Raw genomic sequence first — 20,686 nt, forward strand, 5'->3', positions numbered from 1 at the left:
TTAGCCCTTTATTTTTGCCCGTGACATGTGGCTTGAAGCCAAACATAACATTCAATTTTAACCAATAGGAAGCCCATTTATCCCCCTTGGTCAATGGTCTAAGAACATGTGACAGACCCAAAACATAATCGGACTCTTCTCTGACTCACATAAATTTGTTCTGATATTACACATACTCTGAAATAATAATGTGGATTTACACACATTTAGATGCATTTTTCTAGTCTGTCTGACTGTATTTTTGCTGTGAAAAACATTCCATGTTTTTTTAAATCATTCAGAAACTCTCCAAATAACCTGCCAGAATAAAAACTGATCCATTTTTAGAAGCCACATGACTTGTGCTGTCCAGCGCTGTTCCACCCAGAGGTCATGTGACCTTGGCGGCAATGAATACTGAAGATCACATAACCCCTGATCCACATCACAGCAGAGTTCACTCAAACTCAGTGGACAGAGTGGGTGACTCTAGTATGTTCTCTACTGCAATGTGCACAGCTTCTACAATGCAGCACAAATCATATGACCTTTGGTACAATTCATATTGTATATCTCACATAGAATTTCTCTTGGTGGTGTCAGTTTGACAATTCATAGAATTGTTCAGTTATTAAAATTTGTCTGATATCTTTATTCATGGCACTCATAGAACAGAGAACTGTACAACTGAAAAGACCTACTATAGCAGTGGTATTTTACAGTAGAGATACTTATAGAGACTTGTTTCAAGGAGTTCTTTCATGAATTGCGTTCCACTTGCCCACAAGATACAGACTTTCAGAATTCCAACAGAAAAAAGCAAAGTTTAGTATTTTTGCTGTTTACCACAATAGCCTTTAAAAAAATGCATTTTTTGGTAATTCTCAAAAACGTGAGACAGAAGTGGCTGTGTCCACCCTGAGCAGTCAAAGTAACAAAAACACAACTGTCATTCAAAACTGTTTGAAAGAAAGAAGCAAGCCTTCAGGATATTTAGAACATGTTTATTCAAGTCTTGATCTGAGCAACTGGGCCTCAGAGTCTCTCCATGCAACTCTACAGCCTGAGCAGTAATGCCTAATGCATCCAGAAACAACTGTTATATACGAGAACTCTCCCTTCACGCCTGTGAATTTCACAGACACATAAAAGGCTCTTGCTAGATAATGGAGGAAAATGCAGTATCACATGTAGTGAACATGTCCAGCCCTGCAGTCAATAACTTAACCATTTCAACAGATTTTAAACTGCTGCTCAAATGAGTCTTTGGAATAAAATCAGATACTTTTACTTTTCTGAACCTACAGACATTTTAGAATCTAAAACGAGTGACAGTAATTAAAATGCAATTAAAGATGGTCATCCATGACCGTCAAAAGAATCCATTTCTCCCTGAGAAAACGGTCCGCCAGCATTCCACAGGAGATGAGTGTTGTAAGAGACACATGATGAACTGGATACAAACGTCCTACAAAGGGGTGGTGGGATCTGGACAGAAACAGATAAAACCCATGAGACAGATACTGGTACTGTTGTGCCTGGAAAACTCCTGAATGTCCAAATCACTAAAATGGTGTCCTTGCCTTTTCTTCTGGTAAAACATTTTTTGTAGATTTCATGTCTTAACAACCAGTATATGATCATTACGTCTCATTGCTATGGTTCCTAGAACTGTTTTTGCAGCTTCTTGGAAAGATTCTTAATTTGGCTTTCTATTCCTAACATGCAGCACAAGACAAGCCTGATTTTCAGAGTTCAGACTGCAGAATCGACTATTGCACCATTTAATTCAACTTTGTAACTTTAGATAACAACTACACTTTACTCTGGGTAGAACAGATCTCTATGAGACGATCTGATCCCCAGTATTGGGCACTACAGACCCTAATGAGAAGCTGTGATCCCCAAGACCAGGGACAACAGACCTAAAAGAGTGATGCCCGATTCTCAACACTGGGTATTAGAGAACACAATGAGTCTGCAATTCCCTAAGAGCTCAAAAAGGTCTAATCAGGTATATAACACAGTTAAAGGGATCGCTTTGAGTCTGGAATTAAGATATCTAGTGGAACAAACCATGAGACACTGAAGATGCTGAGAGAGAACAGGTTCTCCTCACACATGCACAGCTGAGGCAGACCATGTAGCAACCTCTTGTATTAAATGAACTGGAAAAGCAGATACAGTAGGTTCTGAATACAGACAATTTCCATTGGAAAGGGAGTTCCTATTTCCCTAGAACAGTAGACAAAATCCTGGGACCCACCTTTATGGGTGGGTGGGGGACGGGTAGCTTTAATGACATTACTCTGAGAGAGTGCTTCAACCATCCAGGAGAGGGCACTAGAGCAGTACTCCATCTGTGAACACAGATAAAGACACACTGGGCTGAGCAAGGCACAGTACTGAATACAGGGAGGGAGAGGAAGATGAAGGTGGACTCACTTCCGACTCCAGCACTTTCAGTCTGCGATCATGATCCCGAATCTCCGCCATGTGTTTCAGCACATTGTCCACCCTGCGGGACAGAGAGCAGAACACTGAGCCCAGTCCTGCTGCCGTTCTAGGTTCTGCTGTATTTGTCAAGACTGTCACTGTAATTGCAGAGATTCAGTCCCTGAGATCTGAGCTAGGAAAAACTGGGGACAGGGTGTACAACTAAGCTCAGGGCAGGACTGCTCTGGACAGCAGAATCGAATGTATACCCATGTGTGAACAGTCTCTGAGCATGTTAACGCGTGTTTATATACAAAATGCCAGCTACATGAGATGCTATAGTAGACAACAATGCAGTACTTGTTAGAGGTGCGTTTGAGTCGCTCCGAGTCGCTTTCCCTTTTGCATTTGTTCTGCTGTGCCAGGAAGTTTTCCTTCTGAATTGCTTCCCAGGTCAAGAGACGATTGTCCTTCTGTTTGCTTAGATCCAACACTAAGGACAGACACACACACATACTTCAGTGACACAGACTTATTGTTTCATAGCCTCTCAAGCAGAAAGCAATACATAGAGAGCCAAGTCACACCACTGGTAAGTTGTGAAAAACAATCAATGAAATCCCAGGTCATGACGGTCAGAGACTCACTGAAATGCTGTATCTTGACAGAGGGCACTTTGCGAATGTTCCTCTTGATTAAGAGGTTTATGTGTGAGAGGAGGATGAAGGGCGGGGCCAGAGCTGGCCGATTGTGATACTCCACAATCAGGTTGTAGCGCTGAAACTTCCAGTAGATGTCACTATTGCCCTGGACTTTGGAGAATGTGTAACTGCGAACGAAGAGAAACACAAGGAGAAAGATACACCTCTGAAGCTGTATGACTGAACAATGAGATCACTTACTCGAGCTGCAGTGTAATGAGACGAAGGATGAAGAGGGACAGAAAGAGCAGCCCAGGAGTTTATGTACAGATAAACAGCACCTTCAGCAGCTGCAAAGGACAGAAAGGAAACAAAAAGGCCCAGATGTCTCTATACCTGAACATAGCGATCAGCAGATTCAGCAGCAGTATGTTGGTGACCAGCAGGTACACCACAAGCAGGATGATGACGAGCCAGTTGGCATAGGTATTGGTGCATGGCTCCATGCCCATATGAATCTCCTCCGCATCGTAAGAGCAGTTTCCTTCCCCAGACATCTTAGCGGCTGCAGAGACAGAGAGAGAGACTTGCTAACATGTCTGTTGAAGATACTGTATATATTCATAAGAGATGTGTAGTTGTGTTGGTGTTTTTAATTTATTGCAATTAAGGTGGTTTTTAACCACTAAAACAACCAAAAATAAAAATATTTTACTTATTTCATAGTGATCAGAGTTCTATCAGCTACAGACACTACAACAGAGAGAAAGACCGAGCAGATACTACAGGGAAGCAGACCACTGTTCTCTGCTGCTCTGAGCATAACAGTGAGAAAAGATAACAGCATTGGGACCATTTAACATGAATATCTAAAAATTAATTGAATGAGACAAAATTAGTTGGATGAGATCTATAATGAGACATCAGAGCATCAATAACATGGCTCAATAGCTTGTTCCAGACTCCCACGACCCTTTGTAAGAAGAAGTCCCCCCTGCTCTCAGTTTTTCATGCAGTTTCCACTTGTGCCCCCAGTTGATCGGTCAGCGTTGCGATGCCGACGTCTCCGAGTCTCCTCCTGTGCTGCGCTGCACGGCCAGGTCCGCCCCAGACCACCCCTCTCACCGTCTATGTCCTCCAGCGGGATCTGTCCAAAGATGTGCAGGTAGGGGCGGTAAAAGACCCTCCGCATGATCCACTCCGGTCGCGGCTCGTACGGGTAGAGCAGCGCTTGATTGGCTACACCGTACGCCATCAGCCACACCCCCAGGAAGAAGAGGAAGAAGAAAATGTCCTTCATCTGGGAGAGACAAGCAGGGATGAAGCATGGACAGGCAGATGACACTGCTGCTGCACCAGAGAGAGGAAGAGGAGAAGCCGACTGCTGTAAAAGGGATTTGAGATTTTCACTTCCACCCACTTGATGGCCGCGAGGTTGCCCGTTTCTGTCTTCACGCGGGAAGGAAAGACAAGCCAGACCAGGACAAATTGGTCAAATTCGTAACATAATTCCTTGAAAAGAAAAGGAGTTTACTACCTGCGGGGTTATGTCTTTCAATTAAAAATAATGCTTGTACTACTCAGTGTAAATATGAAATCTTTTGGTCAGATTATCAATTTCTGCGGTCTGTGGTTTCACTGTAATGCAGACGGAGCAGAGATCTAAAAACTGTGCTCCTCCACACAAGTGCTTTCAGAATAAAGAAATATAAACACAGCAATTTTCTGAGGCCGCACTCTGAAGTGAGGGAGTTCCAGCTATTTGTTTCTCAGCAGTTATGTAAGAGTCTGTGTTTTTAACGAAGCTATTGATTCTCTTGAGTTGAGAAATCTTTTAACAGCCTTTCACTCTACAAAGTCTTTAAACACAAATCAGAAGTGAAATCATTCCGTTTCATCACAAGGAGCCATCACAATCGCCCCAGTATGTGCAGAACCCAGTGGTCCCAGTCTTAAATACAGATGCTTCTGAAAAGATAGCTCCAGTACTGCACAGATTACACTGGCTCTGTTTAAAATGTTAGATTAGTTCTACAATCCAGCTCTTTTCTGACAAGACCTCAAATGCACATTTACAATCCTGCTAACTTTCCAAGATCGGTAGATTCTGTGCGTAAATAACAACCTATAACAAGGTTTCACTGAAAGAATGAGAGACATTTTGCATTCTTGCACCACAACAATGGAGCTTTCTGTCCAGAACAAAAGCACATGAGAATATGGACCGATTGAAATCTTTCTTAAAGATGCTTTGTACAGCAGCGTTTATTCATTGACTTTGTTTTCCGTCTTTAACTGATGGTGTTTTGTTTTTTGTACGTTGTTTACAAATGCAATTTACCATTTAATCCCTAGCTAGGATATCCAGCAGAGATTAGAATGCAATGGACACTGATAACCTCACACTCACCATTTTGCCCACTATGATGATCTTGGGCCCCAACTGCTTGTTAACGGCAAAGATGTGAAGGAGCCGCAGTGCGAAGACCATGAAGTCCAGGCAGAGGACAGCACGTCCAAACTCAAATGTAGGCAAGAACATCCTGAGAGAAGAGAGATGACAGATTGTTACTGAAAGAAGAATGATTCTCCACCTGCAGCAATTCAAATTCAATCTACAGCCATTGTACAGAATGAGAAACTAACTCTACTGCCAAACACTGACCTGCTCCCCAGCCCTACAGCACAGAGACACTGACCTGCTCCCCAGCCCTACAGCACAGAGACACACTGACCTGCTCCCCAGCCCTACAGCACAGAGACACACTGACCTGCTCCCCAGCCCTACAGCACAGAGACACTGACCTGCTCCCCAGCCCTACAGCACAGAGACACTGACCTGCTCCCCAGCCCTACAGCACAGAGACACTGACCTGCTCCCCAGCCCTACAGCACAGAGACACTGACCTGCTCCCCAGCCCTACAGCACAGAGACACACTGACCTGCTCCACAGCCCTACAGCACAGAGACACTGACCTGCTCCCCAGCCCTACGGCACAGAGACACACTGACCTGCTCCCCAGCCCTACGGCACAGAGACACACTGACCTGCTCCCCAGCCCTACAGCACAGAGACACACTGACCTGCTCCCCAGCCCTACAGCACAGAGACACTGACCTGCTCCCCAGCCCTACAGCACAGAGACACACTGACCTGCTCCCCAGCCCTACAGCACAGAGACACACTGACCTGCTCCCCAGCCCTACAGCACAGAGACACACTGACCTGCTCCCCAGCCCTACGGCACAGAGACACACTGACCTGCTCCCCAGCCCTACAGCACAGAGACACACTGACCTGCTCCCCAGCCCTACAGCACAGAGACACACTGACCTGCTCCCCAGCCCTACAGCACAGAGACACTGACCTGCTCCCCAGCCCTACAGCACAGAGACACACTGACCTGCTCCCCAGCCCTACAGCACAGAGACACTGACCTGCTCCCCAGCCCTACAGCACAGAGACACACTGACCTGCTTCCCAGCCCTACAGCACAGAGACACACTGACCTGCTCCCCAGCCCTACAGCACAGAGACACACTGACCTGCTCCCCAGCCCTACAGCACAGAGACACACTGACCTGCTCCCCAGCCCTACAGCACAGAGAGATGCAGAGACTGACCTGCAGCACAGTCCTATGATGAAGAGCACAATAGCTGTCAGGTCACACTTGTTCCACATGTCCTGGATGTACACCTTCATCCTCTTGAGCACTGACAGATTGCCGATGAAGAAGGTCTGAGAGAGGACAAGGCCGTTAATACAGCACTTTGGTACTGGACTTTAGCTGTACTCAACACCCAGTGCTGAGAAAGAGGCTTTGTAGAGCATACAGAGTACAAATTAAAGTAAAATCGATTATTCTTTAGTTCCTGCAACTTTTTATACATTTTGTGTCCATTGCTAATCCGTTCTATTTGTGGTTTTTACTGACAAATAACAGAGGCAATCGATACATTTGATTTTTTTAGCAAGTTCATAGATCCAAAGATGAGTTCCTAACTATGCTGGCCGGAGTAAAATTCTTAAATAACAATAACTAAACCCACAATACCTGTCGTATCTCTTCACAGACTAGGGTAAACACCCAGAAGTACAGGAACAGCTCCTTGGGGGAGGGCCCGTCTGGGGGGGGCTGCTTGAAGTCAACCAGCAGGACCGATGCGAACAGCAGCAGGAACAGGAAGTACATCAGCACGTTTCCCAGGAAGGAAGTGACAGGCGCAAACCAGAACTGGCGCCAGCGGGCCACCACGTAGGGGCGGGGCTTCCCCGGGCTGTGAGCCGGGCGGTCTGGGGAAGAGCCAGCGGGAGAGACGGAGATATTTACAGACAGACTTCACCGGTATGACTGTCCTGACTGCTGGAGTTCCGATGTGGGATCCCACATCATCAGCCAATGACTCTGTCAACATACGAAACTGATCCGCGAGTCAAGGACTGGGGCCGGTCCTAAGACAGACGGACAGGCCCATCGCGGACTCTCCAGTACACTTCACGAGCTCACGAGCTGGGGTGAAGAGACCTCAGTAGCAGTTGAGTGATTGAGATTGTTGTGAAATGGGCAAAAATACAGGTAATAAAATAATACACACACAGTAGGAGGTCTGAGCCTTAACCCCAAGATATGAGACTGTTTAATAAGGTTCCTGTATTAACAACATCAACTAAAGTATCGGTGTTGTTGTGCTGTAGTGGTAACTTGTATGAAGACTTGAGAGAAGAGAATGAGCCTGCAGGAGACACCTCCAGGAAACACCGGCGCCTGCATCTCATCAGCGTGGGCTTTTCCAGGGATTGTACAGCGTTCTCCATGTGCTTCTTAATGACACACTTTAATTTCTACTCCAGGAAATTTCAGTGTTTAACATTGTATCCATTTCCTTTCTGGTCAGGACAGATGTTTCAGTGATTTAACATCTCCTCCCAGACTTGTCTTGATCATGACATCAGGACTAAGGGCTTTGACTCACTGTCCGGCCCGCTCCAGAGTGCAGTTACATTGTCTAACCTGATTATCTCAAAACCCAAGAACACAAGATATAATCAGCCAGAATAAGCTGGATGACATAGCGACAGGTTTGGGGTTAGTGTTGGTGCTATTCCAGTGGTACAGGTAGGTCATAGCGAATGAATAGTCATTCCGATACATATAGGCTGTTCTCAGTTTATGCCAGTACAGGGCAACATGAAGTTATGTTAAACTTTAAGTTAAGTTAGATTTTTTTTTCATAAAGGCTGAATATGCAGTGAGATGTTAGTCTTAATTACAATATTAAAACATGGGTTAGGGTTAGGGCAGCCTCAACCAGACACAGAGAGCAGTCAGATGGGCTAAGAAACCTTGTCACGTTTTGTAATTAGTATAGTGTCTTATGTAGAATTGGTTGTCCCATCGATAAATTGGAATGAACAGAAACAGAAACTCCATACAACATGTAGACTGTTCTCCATACACTGAGGTAATGAGGCTCCACACAGCACTCACCTCTAGGTTTCTCCTTGAGAGACTCAAGTTCCTCCATTTCTTCTGGACTGTAAACAAAACCACATATGGTTACCACACTGTAAACACAACACCATCATCACACACCACTACCACACAAGGACTGCTCTAACGCACAACATCATCACACTGTAAATTAAATGCAATGCCTGGAACTGAAATGGAGGTGTCACCTTGAGGGCTGGTTCTCATACCAATGTTTGACTGTATTCGAACATCCTGCGTCTTTTTCAGCACTTCTTCTTACTGCCTGGATGAGGACATTGACCAGTCCTCATAACCACCTCTATCATTTTTAATTCAGTGCCACTGATCGACAGAGGGGAGAGACAGGCACCTCATGAGACGGTGCACTTACTTTTTCGTAATGTCTTTCATGGAGAAGATGGTGTCTCCATCACAACTGTCCAACTCCTTGGCCTGCGGCTCTTCATTCTTCACCTCCTCCTCTACCTCCCTGCAAAAAAACAAAAGATTGTATCAGTAGCAACATCCACCAAAGCAGCAGAGAGCCAGACAGCTCCCACAGCACCAGACAGAGAGAGAGACAGTGGCCTATCGGTGATGTGGGAGAGAGAGACTGACCTGTACTTGATGAGAGAGGTGTACACCAGTGGAGGGCAGAAGAATGTGGCGATTAACTTCCACACCTCAGTGCTGCTGTCCATATCTCCCCACCATATCCGTGTCAGTAAGGCCTGTGGGACAGAAGAGGAGACAGACGAGGGTCAGGGTACAGATTCTTCATGGCTGATTTGCATTTTTCTTCTGCCCCCTGTTATTTGTTTTATATGTATTTTTACACATTTAAACATGTGTCCTCTGGTTTGTGTTTCACTGCTGATGAAGTGGATGATGCAGACACTGTCAATGTCATTGATGATTTTAAATGCTTGAGTCAAGTCCTAGTGTTACTCACTTCAGAACTACAGTGATTAATTTCCTTCAACCTGTCAGTGTAAGACACTCCTCTGAATCCAGGAATGTAAAAATATAGTTTCTCTCACCGCAAAGGAAGTCTTATTTGTGGATATAAGTCTTATTTAAACAGTCCTCAATGTGAAACAATATTTAAACTCTCTATCCCAGTGGCGTTTGCCTTTTTTGCATCCCTATGCAGCCTGTGAGGTTACAATTTGTCCCTTGTATGCCGTGATCCTCTGTGTGCGAAAGTTGCATACACAGTAAATTCTGAGTTTGCCCTGCACTATAACCAGACCAATACATTTCTTTTGACTGCCGTAGTGTTCTGACCTGAGATGAAAGATGTTTACTGACAGTAAATAAAACTGCAGCTCTTTGATTTTTTGCATGACGTTGAGTCAACCAGTTATCAACCCATGAGCAGACTCCCCAAGCTCAGTTTGCCCTTCAGTATTTATACTTTGTGTTTGTACTTGGGGCGGAGCAGTGGCTCTGTGGCTCAGGCTGTGCGCCTGTGGCTGGGAGGTTGCCAGTTCAAATCCTGCGGCCAGCAGAGGAATCCTACTCCACTGGGCCCCTGAGCAAGGCCCTGAACCCAAGCTGCTCCAGGGGTGCCGTATAAAAGGCTGATCCTGTGCTCTGACCCCCAGCTTCTCTCCCTGTCTGTGTGTCTCATGGAGAGCAAATTGGGGTCTGCGAAAAGACAAATTCCTAATGCAAGAAATTGTATATGGCCAATAAAGTTATCTTATCTATAATTTTGCTACCTGCATGTAACACCCTGTACTTCTCTGGTTTAGATATCTTGCAGGTGTTTGTTCTCTTGAAATTAGTTTATTTTGCAGCCTCTGCCTTGTTTCCTCCTTGTTTTCTGTACGGTAGTATTGACTTGTTTCCAAACTTGACTTTTTTCTTTGACAGAAATTAGGAAAATTAGTGGTTCTGATACAGATCCTAAGCTTATGCCACTAATTACATCAGCCTATCTAGAGCACAACCTCCTTATCTGAACCATCCATTTCTTGTCCATTAACCAATTTGAAATCCAAGTACATGCATTTCATTAAGAGCCAACTGCTTGCTTTGAGAATCAATCTTTTATGAGGAACCTTATCATAAAAGATGAAAATCGCAATGCCCTGTATGTATCCCTCACTGCTATTGCTTGTTCAAAGAGCTCCAGCAAGGTAGGCAAGTCCTAGCTTCTCTGGATCCATGACGACTTTCCCTAAGGATCTCACTGCCATAGAGATGGTCCCCTAGTCACAGATGTTCCCAGAAGCGTGTGGGCCAGGGGTCGGTGCGCTGAGTGAGCACAAAGACGTCGTGGCTCCTCTCTCGAGACACTGGCGCTGTGTGGTTCCAGTTTGGGCAGCAGGGGCAGAGCAGAGCTGGGCTGCGAGAGTCCGACTTGCTGGTCTGTAAAGGCTTGTTTTGTTTTTGTTCAGGGTAATGGGCGTGGAGGTCGTGCCGAGCGACACCGTTCAGACAGGGCAGCAGGGCGGCCCGTGACACCCCCACAGGAGAGCTGACTCGGGGGGCAGCGGGGAGGAGGGTACCTGCACTCCATCATGGCTGAAAAAGAGCCGGGCATCAGCAACCGTGGCCAGCTGAAGACACGTGGCTTTTCCCCAGAACGGAGACCTGCGGATCAGCAGGAGGAAGCAGCGCATCTCGTCGTTCTTATAGCACTCGCTGAACACATCTGGACAGACAGAGAGGGGTGACGTACAGGCTGAGCGCACCTGGAGGTATATGGGCTAACACAGACACCGGCACAGTCTCTCTGGGTCCCCAGGCACACCCAGGCCAACACTCACCATGAGCCAGATTCTCAAAGCGGTTTGCCAGATCCTTCATGCTCAGCTTGCTCTCGGTGTCGTACTGCAAGCGAGAGAGCTCCCGCAACATCTTGCTGGCCGCCAGAGCAGATGTCACCGAGTCGCCCGCCTCAGAGGGAGACAAGCGCGGGTTAATACCGACGGCGATGGACAGAACGAACAACACACTGAGCACGTCAACGACTGCCAGGAACACAAGAACAAAGAGGCTGCGAGCAAGACAATAATTCCCAGGGGAGAATAAGGAGCAGCACAACGGACAAGCTGCAGTCCGGAGCCTGACTCAGCAGAGGAACGTTATCCGAGGGGAACATCCAAAGACTCTTGAGCCGAGAGCGAGGAAATCCCCACTCCCAGGACAGCTAACGGGGAACACCATTTGAACCCCAGCTGTGTTTAACCTTTAACCTCAGCTTCAGACAGACAGAAACTCCCTGGACGGCTGAGCCTCTAACCACCCTCTAGTGTCAGAGTCCCTGACAAGCGGCCAGAGGGAGCTGATGTGTCACAGGGACCTTATCCAGAGGATCGAACTGAGCGTGGAAACGTGGAGAAATATTAGCACAAAGGAGAGGCAACAGCACAGACCAACCCTTGCTCTGGTAACAGGGTGTGGTGAAATCTGCTGATAATGAGATTAATTACTTCTTATCATTATAAAGAGCGGCGTTGGCAATGCTGTAATTGAGCTGTCCTGCCAATAAACCGTGGAGAATTGAGATAACAGTAGAGAGGGCACTCTGTTCCAGCAAGGTCAGATAAAATGCACATTGTTAACAACAACTATTAGTAAAAAAAAATAACTAGTCACTGCGTGTATCAGCAATGGAGCCTCTTAAAGAGGGGTTATCCAGTTCAAATGTAGGTGAAATCCAATGTTCACTTTTTGGGATTTTATCAATCTGCATCATTAAAATTTGAACCCGCGGCTAAATGTTAACCAGGATCAGATCAGGATCTTTGATTCTGGTCTCAATTAACCTACAGGCTGATTTAGTGGAGAGCCGAAGCACCGACTGTGGGGTCCTGCACGCAGCGGTACCGGGGGCTTCTCACCATCTCCCAGAAGAAGGTGGCCATCTTGCTGCGGTCCTGCAGCACCGCCCAGATAAACAGGTCGATCCAGGGGGAGGCGCAGCGGTCCTGGCGGTAGGAACAGTCACCCAGCAGGAGCTTGTTCATGCGCTGCGGAGAGAGAGGCCCCAGAGGGAGAAACCGCCATGAGCTGTCACACGGTCCTGCTCCCTTGCCTTCCTTCACACGGCTTCGTTTGGGTAATTAAAGGGCTTTGACTAAAGACACCCAGGCGCCCCTCCACCTCCCCCCCGCCCTCTGGACGGGCAGTGTGTGAGTTTATGCACGAGTCTGAATGTAAATGTGCCTGTGAGTCTACAGTACGCATGTGTGTGTCAGCACGTGTGTGAGACAGGAGTGTGAGTGAGCTTCTGCCTCAGGGTTTTGGTTTTGTGAACTGCACTGTTCTGAAACTTTCCTGGAAGAGTTCGCTCCCGACAGCGCAGCCTGACTAGAGCCCCCCGCTCCCACTGTGACGCCCCTGCGCCCCTCTGGACAGCTGGAGCGCGAGGGGGCACAGCGCCGTGCCCTGGCCGTACCTTCAGGGACTTGCGGCTGCCGGAGCTCCTGCTGAGCCCCAGGCACTTGCTGTAGAAGGGCTCGCAGGCGTCCCCCAGGAGGTCCCGCAGCACCCGGGACACCTCGAACAGCGTGAGCTCCCGGGCGGGGGCGGCCGCGGGCTCGGCGGGGGAGGGCCCGGGCGCGGCAGGCGTGTCCAGGCCGTGCAGGGAGCTGCCCCGGCGCTCGTGCCGCCGGCGGTCCAGCAGCTGGTGGGCCAGGGAGTTGACCGGCAGAGCGCAGTACAGCTGCTCCAGCCGGCCGTAGGTCAGGTAGTCCAGGATATTGAGGCCGTTCTCCGTGAAGAGGCGGACGAACTCCGGCTTGTTGTTCACGAGCGCGTCGGTCATGGAGTCCTCCAGGTCTGCGTACTGAGGGGGGGTGGGGACAGTGTCAGTGTCAGTGTCCTGTGTCTAGGCAGTGGAGATGCTGTTCTGCTCAACATTCACACGAGCATCAGTTTCACAGCATCAGCAGAGAAACAGCCTCCTCCCTCCCCCCTGTCTCACCTTCCAGACTACGTCCCCGTTGAAGAGCTCGCTCTTGGCGATGTCCACTCTGTTCCAGGCCACCGCCAGCTTGAGCTCCTCGATGTACTCGCTGGAGTCACTGGACTGGCGCTTGCAGGCTGAGAGAGCAGGGACAGGGGGGCCCCAGTCAGAGACCACAGGGACGGGGGGACCCCAGTCAGAGACCGAAGGGACGGGGGGGCCCCAGTCAGAGACCACAGGGACGGGGGGACCCCAGTCAGAGACCGAAGGGACGGGGGGGCCCCAGTCAGAGACCACAGGGACGGGGGGACCCCAGTCAGAGACCACAGGGACGGGGGGACCCCAGTCAGAGACCACAGGGACGGGGGGGCCCCAGTCAGAGACCACAGGGACAGGGGGACCCCAGTCAGAGACCGAAGGGACGGGGGGGCCCCAGTCAGAGACAGGAAAGGACAGGGGGTGCAGAAGCGACCCAGTATAGATGTGTACAGTGTCTGTGTGCCTGTGAGGGCAGGGCACCGCTGACCACCAGCAGCAGCACCCCGGTCAGTACAGGAGTGCGAGTGAGCTTCCGTCTCGGGTTGCTCCGGATTTGGGTTTTTTTGTTAATTGCGCTGTTCTGAAAGTTTCCTGGAAGAATCTGCTCGTGACGGTGCAGCTTAATTAGAGCCCCCCGCCACCCCCGTGCCGCAATCTCACCCCTGACCAGGGCCTTCAGGATGACGGTGTCGAAGTCCTCCGAGCCGTCCTGCTCCGCGTCGTAGACGTTCAGCAGCTCTCTGCTCTGCATGATCCGGATGACCTGTCCGGGAACAAGGAGGTGTGACTGCACCTTCCAGAATCCCAAGGTTCATTCATTTCAACCTTGAGTAACTAAGTAAATACCTGACCATGCACAGGGGGAGTATTGAGGGAACAGTGACTGGAGACTACGTTCTGCATCAGTATAGGCTGAGCACTGGGGTATGTACTGAACGAATATTGGCAGATTACAAGATTAGTACAGGTTGACTACTGGGTTTAAACTGCTTGAAGACTGGTGAAGATATCTGGGTGGACTTGATCTCTCCCTCACCCTCTCGGTGAGCAGCGCCAGTTTCTCAGTGCTGTGAGGAAAGTGTTTCTTCAGCAGCTCCTGCAGAAACTCGGCCAGCTCGTCCTGCTCGATGGATGAGAACTCCTGCAGCACCTCACACAGGAAGTCGGCCATGCCCCCCGTCCCTGCCAGCACCAGCCAGGGCGTCGAGTCCTGCAGGGAGCGATCCACCCTCTGGGGAGCAGGAGAGCGGAGGAGAGGGGCAGAGGAGTGTATGGCAGTAGAGGGAACCGAGAGAAAGACCTGTGTATCAGTTTCCTTTGCGGTGCTATTATAAGCAAGGCAGTTTAAACAGCAACAGACAACCGCTTGGCGTCAGGGAATTGAATGGCCTCTGGGGAAAACAATCTGTGAAACAGGAGCAGCACTGATATGACTCCTACCTTAACTCTGTCAACAAAAGAGGAGACAATCCGTAGGCTTCTCTTTCTTTGTGCTTTTGGTTGTAAAACGAACGGTGTAACTGCTGAACTATCTGTTTTGTAATTAGATAGTGGCTGCAGCTGTTCTTGTGGTTTATGAAAAATGGAAATACTGTTCCAATACCATACTGGAAGGACAAAGGACCCCGAACCACAGGGACAGCGAGTCTCTCACTGGGAGAGATGAACCCCGAACCACAGGGACAGCGAGTCTCTCACTGGGAGAGATGAACCCCGAACCACAGGGACAACAAGTCTCTCACTGGGAGAGATGAACCCCGAACCACAGGGACAGCGAGTCTCTCACCGGGAGAGGTGAACCCCGAACCACAGGGACAGCGAGTCTCTCACTGGGAGAGATGAACCCCGAACCGCAGGGACAGCGAGTCTCTCACCGGGAAAGGTGAACCCCGAACCGTCCTTCAACCGTCCTGGAAGACCCTCAAAAGGAAGATCAATAATGTACTGAGCCCAAACCGTGGGCTCCTTCAAGAAATTTTAGAATTTTAGATTCACAATGACCAGTGGCCAGCAGCCATATCACCCTGCAGCTCTCAACTGGTGGCCCACTGAAGCTCAGCAGGGTTGAGCCTGGTCAATACCTGGAGGAGAGACTCATGGGAAGCTATGGTTGCTGCTGGAAGAGGTGTTAGTGGGGCCAGTAGGGGGCGCCCACCCTGCGGTCTGTGTGGGTCCTGATGCCCCAGTATAGTGACATGGACACTAGACTGTAGTGGGAGCCATCTTTCGGATGAGACGTTAAACCGAGGTCCTGACTCTCTGTGGTCATTAAAGATCCCCGGACACTTCCCAATAAGAGTAGGGAGTTATCCCGGTGTCCGGGCCAAATTTCCCTCCTCAGCCTTTACTGTGGCCTCCATGTATGATTGGCTTGCCCTGCGATGGACTGGCGTACCCAGGGTGTACCCCGCCTTGCGCTCTTTGCATGCCAGGTAGGCTCCAGCTTCCCGCAACACCGTACGGTATAAAGGGTTTGGCAAATGACACGACGTGACAATGACCAGTCACATGAGCCTCCGCTGGTTTGTAACCTTTCATGTCCGCTGTAGCCCAGCACACACGTCACAGAAGCTGCCAGGCTGTGGGTCAGCACTTGCGAGGACACAGTGGTGGTTTTGCATATGTGAACAAGCTACAGTGCCTACAGAGGACGCACAGGGGTCATACAGACACGCTGAAGAGCAGTATTAACATCCCGCTGCCCCCAGGACACTCCTGATCACTGCTTGGCTACAGACCTGCTGTTCCTAAGAGGCCCTGGCGTCCTTGGATACTGCAATGTGCTGGGTAAACAGTGTGTGCAAGCTGCAGGGAGGGGGGCACTGCATTTGAGCAGGAAGGTTGCCAGTCTTCTTGGAGCACAGAACTACTGCAAAGTCAGGGGACATCTGAACTGGAAAGGTAGAAGGGCTACCTACTGAAACACCACAACGGGGGCAGTGAAATCTAAAAACCACAGAAACACACATGCCTACATCTCAGCCGGAAGTAGAGGGAACAGAATCTAGACTGCATGGTTGCTCCACAGGTATGTTATCGCAAGGGCAGAGGAGTACCATTCGAGAAGAGCTCATCTCGCAGATCTGGAATGGCTTTTGATGTTACAGTGGGTTTGGGTTGGTACCAGAAGACTCCTTGCGAGCAATTAAATATATGAGGCACAAGGTGGTCCTAAATGGTTAAGTTCAGAAAATAATCCAGTAAAAAAACTGTGGACATACAGTGCTTTAAGAAAAACTCAAATTGATAGCAGGAGACACTTCTTTATACAAAGGGTGGCGGAGGTGTGAAACAAGCTACCCAGCCAAATTTTCCAGCCGATAGTTTCCTTCAAGAAACAGTTGATGATATCCTGGGATTAATAAGATACTTACTACCTAACGTGGCTTCCTGTCCTTTGCAATTTGTGCATCAGTGGACTTTTTTATTCAGTTAGTGTTGGTGTCACTGACTCTGAGTCAGTGTCTCAGTGAGGCAGTCAGTGTTGTTGTCAGTGAATCTCTCAGTGTTGGGCTCGGGGACTCAGGGACTTGGTCAGCGTTGGATTCAGTACAGTCAGATCACCCCACTCCAAGCTCTCACCTCCAGCATTGCCTCATCTCCAGCCACCAGCATGCACAGCACTGGTATCTCTATATTGCCGCTGCCTGAGAGAGAGACACAGGACACACTGAGAGAGACTCAGAGAGACTGGGGGACACAGAGAGAGACAAAGTGAGAGACACAGGACACACTGAGAGAGAGAGAGACTGGGGGACACAGAGAGAGACTCAGAGACACAGGACTCAGGGAGACTGAGGGACACAGAGTGAGACACAGTGAGAGACACAGGACATACTGAGAGATTCAGAGAGACTGGGACACAGAGTAAGACACAGCAAGAGACACAGGACACGCTGAGAGACTCAGAGACACAGGACTCAGAGAGACTGGGGGGACACAGCGTGAGACACAGCGAGAGACACAGGACACACTGAGAGAGACGTAGTGAGAGACTCAGAGAGACTGGGACACACAGAGATTGCCAGAGAAACAAACAAGAGGTGATGAGAGGACACCCTCAGTGAGCTCGGTGCTGTGGGGTGTAAGTCCAGACTCACCCCAGATGCCCGTCCTCTGGTGGGAGATGTAGTTCTCCAGGCGTGCTCTGAAGCCAGTCTCCCCACCACTGCGTCCCACAGACCCATCGTCCACAAGGAGGAAGGCCTGATAGTTATTGTCCAGACAGAAGGTGTCGCAAGACGTGTTCTGGACATAGTATCTCGCAGGAAAGGAGCCCTGGCAGAGAGAGAGAGAGAGAATTTAAGATGCACACACAAACTGCAGGGGCACTACAGCACAGCGCAGAGTAGGAGGAGGACAAGGAAGGTAAGTGAATGAGGGCAGACAGATGCAGTGCTGTGGTCAAGAACGTCAAACCTAGCTAAAATTATTCATGGGAGACTACAGGAGCCAGCATTAACGTCACTGTTCTTCCTGAGAGATTCCTGTTCTAGGTTCTGGAGTAGTGAATGAGTAGAGGCTGGGGACAGGCGTGGTGACAGAGGAGGGACTCGAGGCAGGAGTAATGAATGAGTAGGGGCTGGGGGCAGAGGTAATGAATGAGTAGGTGCTCAGGGCAGGGGTTGTGAATGAGTGGGGCTCAGGGGCAGGAGTAGTGAATGAGTGGGGGCTCAGGGGCAGGAGTAGTGAATGAGTAGGGGCTCAGGGGCGGGAGTAGTGAATGTGTAGGGGCTCAGGGGCAGGAGTAGTGAATGAGTAGGGGCTCAGGGGCGGGAGCAGTGACGGAGGAGGTTGTCAGACAGTGGACACACCTGCGGGTTGACCAGCTGCTCTCTGTTGTGGACGATGCCCCAGGATGCAATGCCCACTGCAATGACCTTGGTGTTGGACTGCGTACTGGCAGTGGCGTGATCTCGTACTGCCTCACCCACGTAGCGCCCAATCCCCTCGCAGAGACCACCAGTCAGGATCCAGGCCCCTGTGGAAGAAAAAGCTCATTATTCCAAGATGTCACTGATGGTGTTCTGTACACAGCTCAACCTGTTGGACTCGTGAGGCTCACCTTCTCCTCCTGCACCTCATTAAATCACTCCCCCCTTTCTCCTGTCATCTCTGCTTCTGTCCAACACTTTCCTCATTCTCTCCTCCCACTGTTCCCAATCATCCTCTTCCCTGCTCCTCCCAGTCTTCCCAGTCATCCTCTCCCCTCCTCCTCCCAGTCTTCCCAGTCATCCTCTCCCCTCCTCCTCCCAGTCTCCGTCTCCGCTCCCCTCCACCTCCCAGTCTCCCTCTCCCCTCCTCCTCCCAGTCTCCCTCTCCTCTCCCCTCCTCCTCCCAGTCTCCCTCTCCCCTCCTCCTCCCAGTCTCCCTCTCCTCTCCCCTCCTCCTCCCAGTCTCCCCAGTCTCCCTCTCCTCTCCCCTCCACCTCCCAGTCTCCCTCTCCCCTCCTCCTCCCAGTCTCCCTCTCCTCTCCCCTCCTCCTCCCAGTCTCCCTCTCCCCTCCTCCTCCCAGTCTCCCTCTCCTCTCCCCTCCTCCTCCCAGTCTCCCCAGTCTGCCTCTCCTCTCCCCTCCCCCTCCCAGTCTCCCTCTCCCCTCCTCCTCCCAGTCTCCCTCTCCTCTCCCCTCCTCCTCCCAGTCTCCCTCTCCTCTCCCCTCCACCTCCCAGTCTCCCTCTCCCCTCCTCCTCCCAGTCTCCCTCTCCTCTCCCCTCCTCCTCCCAGTCTCCCTCTCCCCTCCTCCTCCCAGTCTCCCTCTCCTCTCCCCTCCTCCTCCCAGTCTCCCCAGTCTGCCTCTCCTCTCCCCTCCCCCTCCCAGTCTCCCTCTCCCCTCCTCCTCCCAGTCTCCCTCTCCTCTCCCCTCCTCCTCCCAGTCTCCGTCTCCTCTCCCCTCCACCTCCCAGTTTCCCTCTCCCCTCCCAGTGGCTCACCAGTGCCCTGGGCCGCCTTGACCAGCCCCTGCCTCAGCACCTCTCTCACCCAGGACTTCATCTTCAGCTTGCCTCCCCCTCCGCACACGGACACCACCAGGTTGGGAACCGGGATGGCCCAGTGCGAGGTCATGAGCCTGTACACACTCTGGGGGTCAGTGTTACAGGACAGCCGCAGGAACTGCAACAGACACAGGCTGGACCTCAGAACCGCCTCGCTGACCGCCCAGCGCTCGTCCTGCCGTGTCCAGAGTCCGGCACGCTGCCCTGAGAGTAACTCCCTTCTGGACACGTGCAGAAAACTCACAGCAGACGTCCCTGGTCCCCCTGGACTCCGAGTGCGCATACGTGTGCAGTCACTCTCTTCAGAGGACCAAACGCCCGATGGCACCTCAGTAGATGAGTTTTGAATTACCTCGATAATTCAATACTAGTCGTTGAAATTGTGCTGAAAACATGAATGTGATAAAAGTTATGAATGACATTTATTCCATTAAGCTAATGCAGCGGCAATGCTGGTTAATAAGACAGAATTAAGTGTTGCTGTGCTTTGCTAAATGAGGCCCCATCTCTCTCTTTCTCATCTCTGTGGTGCAGCCACAGAGAGGCTATTCATGCAGGCTGATCTAAGGCGTTTTCTTTCTGATCAACAGCAGCCTACAGCTGGACCCTTGTCGACAACCTGGATAGTTTTATTCAGAAGCAGCGCTGGACCGGGAAGGAACAAGTCTTCTTCCCGTCTCAAGAGTGACTTGCGAGGACCCGCGGTCACCCTCTGTGCATAGAGACTTTCTTGCATTTCTGACATTTCTGACATCCCTCACCTGTATCCAGGCAGACTGATATATATGCATTTGGTGCACAATTAATGTTCAATAAAATTATCTCGTGTATTGAATCTGTGTCTGCATTGCTGGTTGTTCTGACGATTGATTGTCTAATAGCCATAACGAGTCACCTTATGATTACTGCTACAATTAATAGTTGTCCCAGTAAATTCACAAAACTCCTACAGTAATAATACTTTAATCAGAAGCTCTGAAGAATCTGACCTATTTTGTATCTATTGTAATTATACAAATAAATGACAACTATAAAGGAGCCACGATTCTCTCAGCTGTCAGCATGACCATTCGTAGGTGATTTCACGCACACACAGATCTCAGCACACACACAAACCCACAGGCAGCGCTCACGCGCTTGTCTAGTTGACACCCAACACCCAGTTGTCTAGTTCACAGAAAAAAGATGAGAAGCCTTCAAC

At 49.9% G+C, this 20,686-nt stretch overlaps 1 protein-coding gene and 1 long non-coding RNA gene across 4 annotated transcripts in view; one reads left to right on the plus strand and one right to left on the minus strand.

Moving 5' to 3' along the window:
* Nucleotides 1-967: 967 nt before the first annotated feature.
* Nucleotides 968-20,686, minus strand: part of trpm4a (transient receptor potential cation channel, subfamily M, member 4a) — a 28,486-nt gene continuing 8,767 nt past the window's right edge. For both annotated transcript variants that reach the window (XM_088646623.1, XM_088646624.1), the window contains 24 exons: nucleotides 19,423-19,603; nucleotides 18,307-18,473; nucleotides 17,593-17,770; nucleotides 17,075-17,139; nucleotides 14,529-14,723; nucleotides 14,153-14,255; nucleotides 13,472-13,590; nucleotides 12,944-13,333; nucleotides 12,387-12,515; nucleotides 11,310-11,439; nucleotides 11,049-11,194; nucleotides 9,151-9,263; nucleotides 8,924-9,022; nucleotides 8,548-8,594; nucleotides 7,114-7,352; nucleotides 6,682-6,797; nucleotides 5,467-5,599; nucleotides 4,182-4,356; nucleotides 3,453-3,621; nucleotides 3,063-3,244; nucleotides 2,776-2,908; nucleotides 2,425-2,497; nucleotides 2,246-2,339; nucleotides 968-1,467 (listed from right to left, as the gene is read on the minus strand). In XM_088646623.1, the coding sequence (XP_088502749.1) occupies nucleotides 1,448-1,467; nucleotides 2,246-2,339; nucleotides 2,425-2,497; nucleotides 2,776-2,908; nucleotides 3,063-3,244; nucleotides 3,453-3,621; nucleotides 4,182-4,356; nucleotides 5,467-5,599; nucleotides 6,682-6,797; nucleotides 7,114-7,352; nucleotides 8,548-8,594; nucleotides 8,924-9,022; nucleotides 9,151-9,263; nucleotides 11,049-11,194; nucleotides 11,310-11,439; nucleotides 12,387-12,515; nucleotides 12,944-13,333; nucleotides 13,472-13,590; nucleotides 14,153-14,255; nucleotides 14,529-14,723; nucleotides 17,075-17,139; nucleotides 17,593-17,770; nucleotides 18,307-18,473; nucleotides 19,423-19,603 (3,396 nt within the window). In that variant the 3' untranslated portion in view covers nucleotides 968-1,447. The remainder of the gene's footprint in view (nucleotides 1,468-2,245; nucleotides 2,340-2,424; nucleotides 2,498-2,775; nucleotides 2,909-3,062; nucleotides 3,245-3,452; nucleotides 3,622-4,181; nucleotides 4,357-5,466; nucleotides 5,600-6,681; nucleotides 6,798-7,113; nucleotides 7,353-8,547; nucleotides 8,595-8,923; nucleotides 9,023-9,150; nucleotides 9,264-11,048; nucleotides 11,195-11,309; nucleotides 11,440-12,386; nucleotides 12,516-12,943; nucleotides 13,334-13,471; nucleotides 13,591-14,152; nucleotides 14,256-14,528; nucleotides 14,724-17,074; nucleotides 17,140-17,592; nucleotides 17,771-18,306; nucleotides 18,474-19,422; nucleotides 19,604-20,686) is intronic.
* Nucleotides 11,714-20,320, plus strand: LOC148654208 (uncharacterized). Of its 2 annotated transcripts, XR_015941437.1 has the most exons (3): nucleotides 11,714-11,932; nucleotides 12,318-12,565; nucleotides 20,076-20,320. It is a non-coding gene; the product is annotated as an uncharacterized LOC148654208 (long non-coding RNA). The 2 variants fall into 2 exon arrangements; XR_015941438.1 differs by lacking the exons at nucleotides 11,714-11,932; nucleotides 12,318-12,565 and adding an exon at nucleotides 16,287-16,520.

Source organism: Lepisosteus platostomus, chromosome 9 (genome assembly GCF_059453375.1).
Source record: "Lepisosteus platostomus isolate fLepPlt1 chromosome 9, fLepPlt1.hap1, whole genome shotgun sequence".
NCBI lineage: Eukaryota > Metazoa > Chordata > Actinopteri > Semionotiformes > Lepisosteidae > Lepisosteus > Lepisosteus platostomus.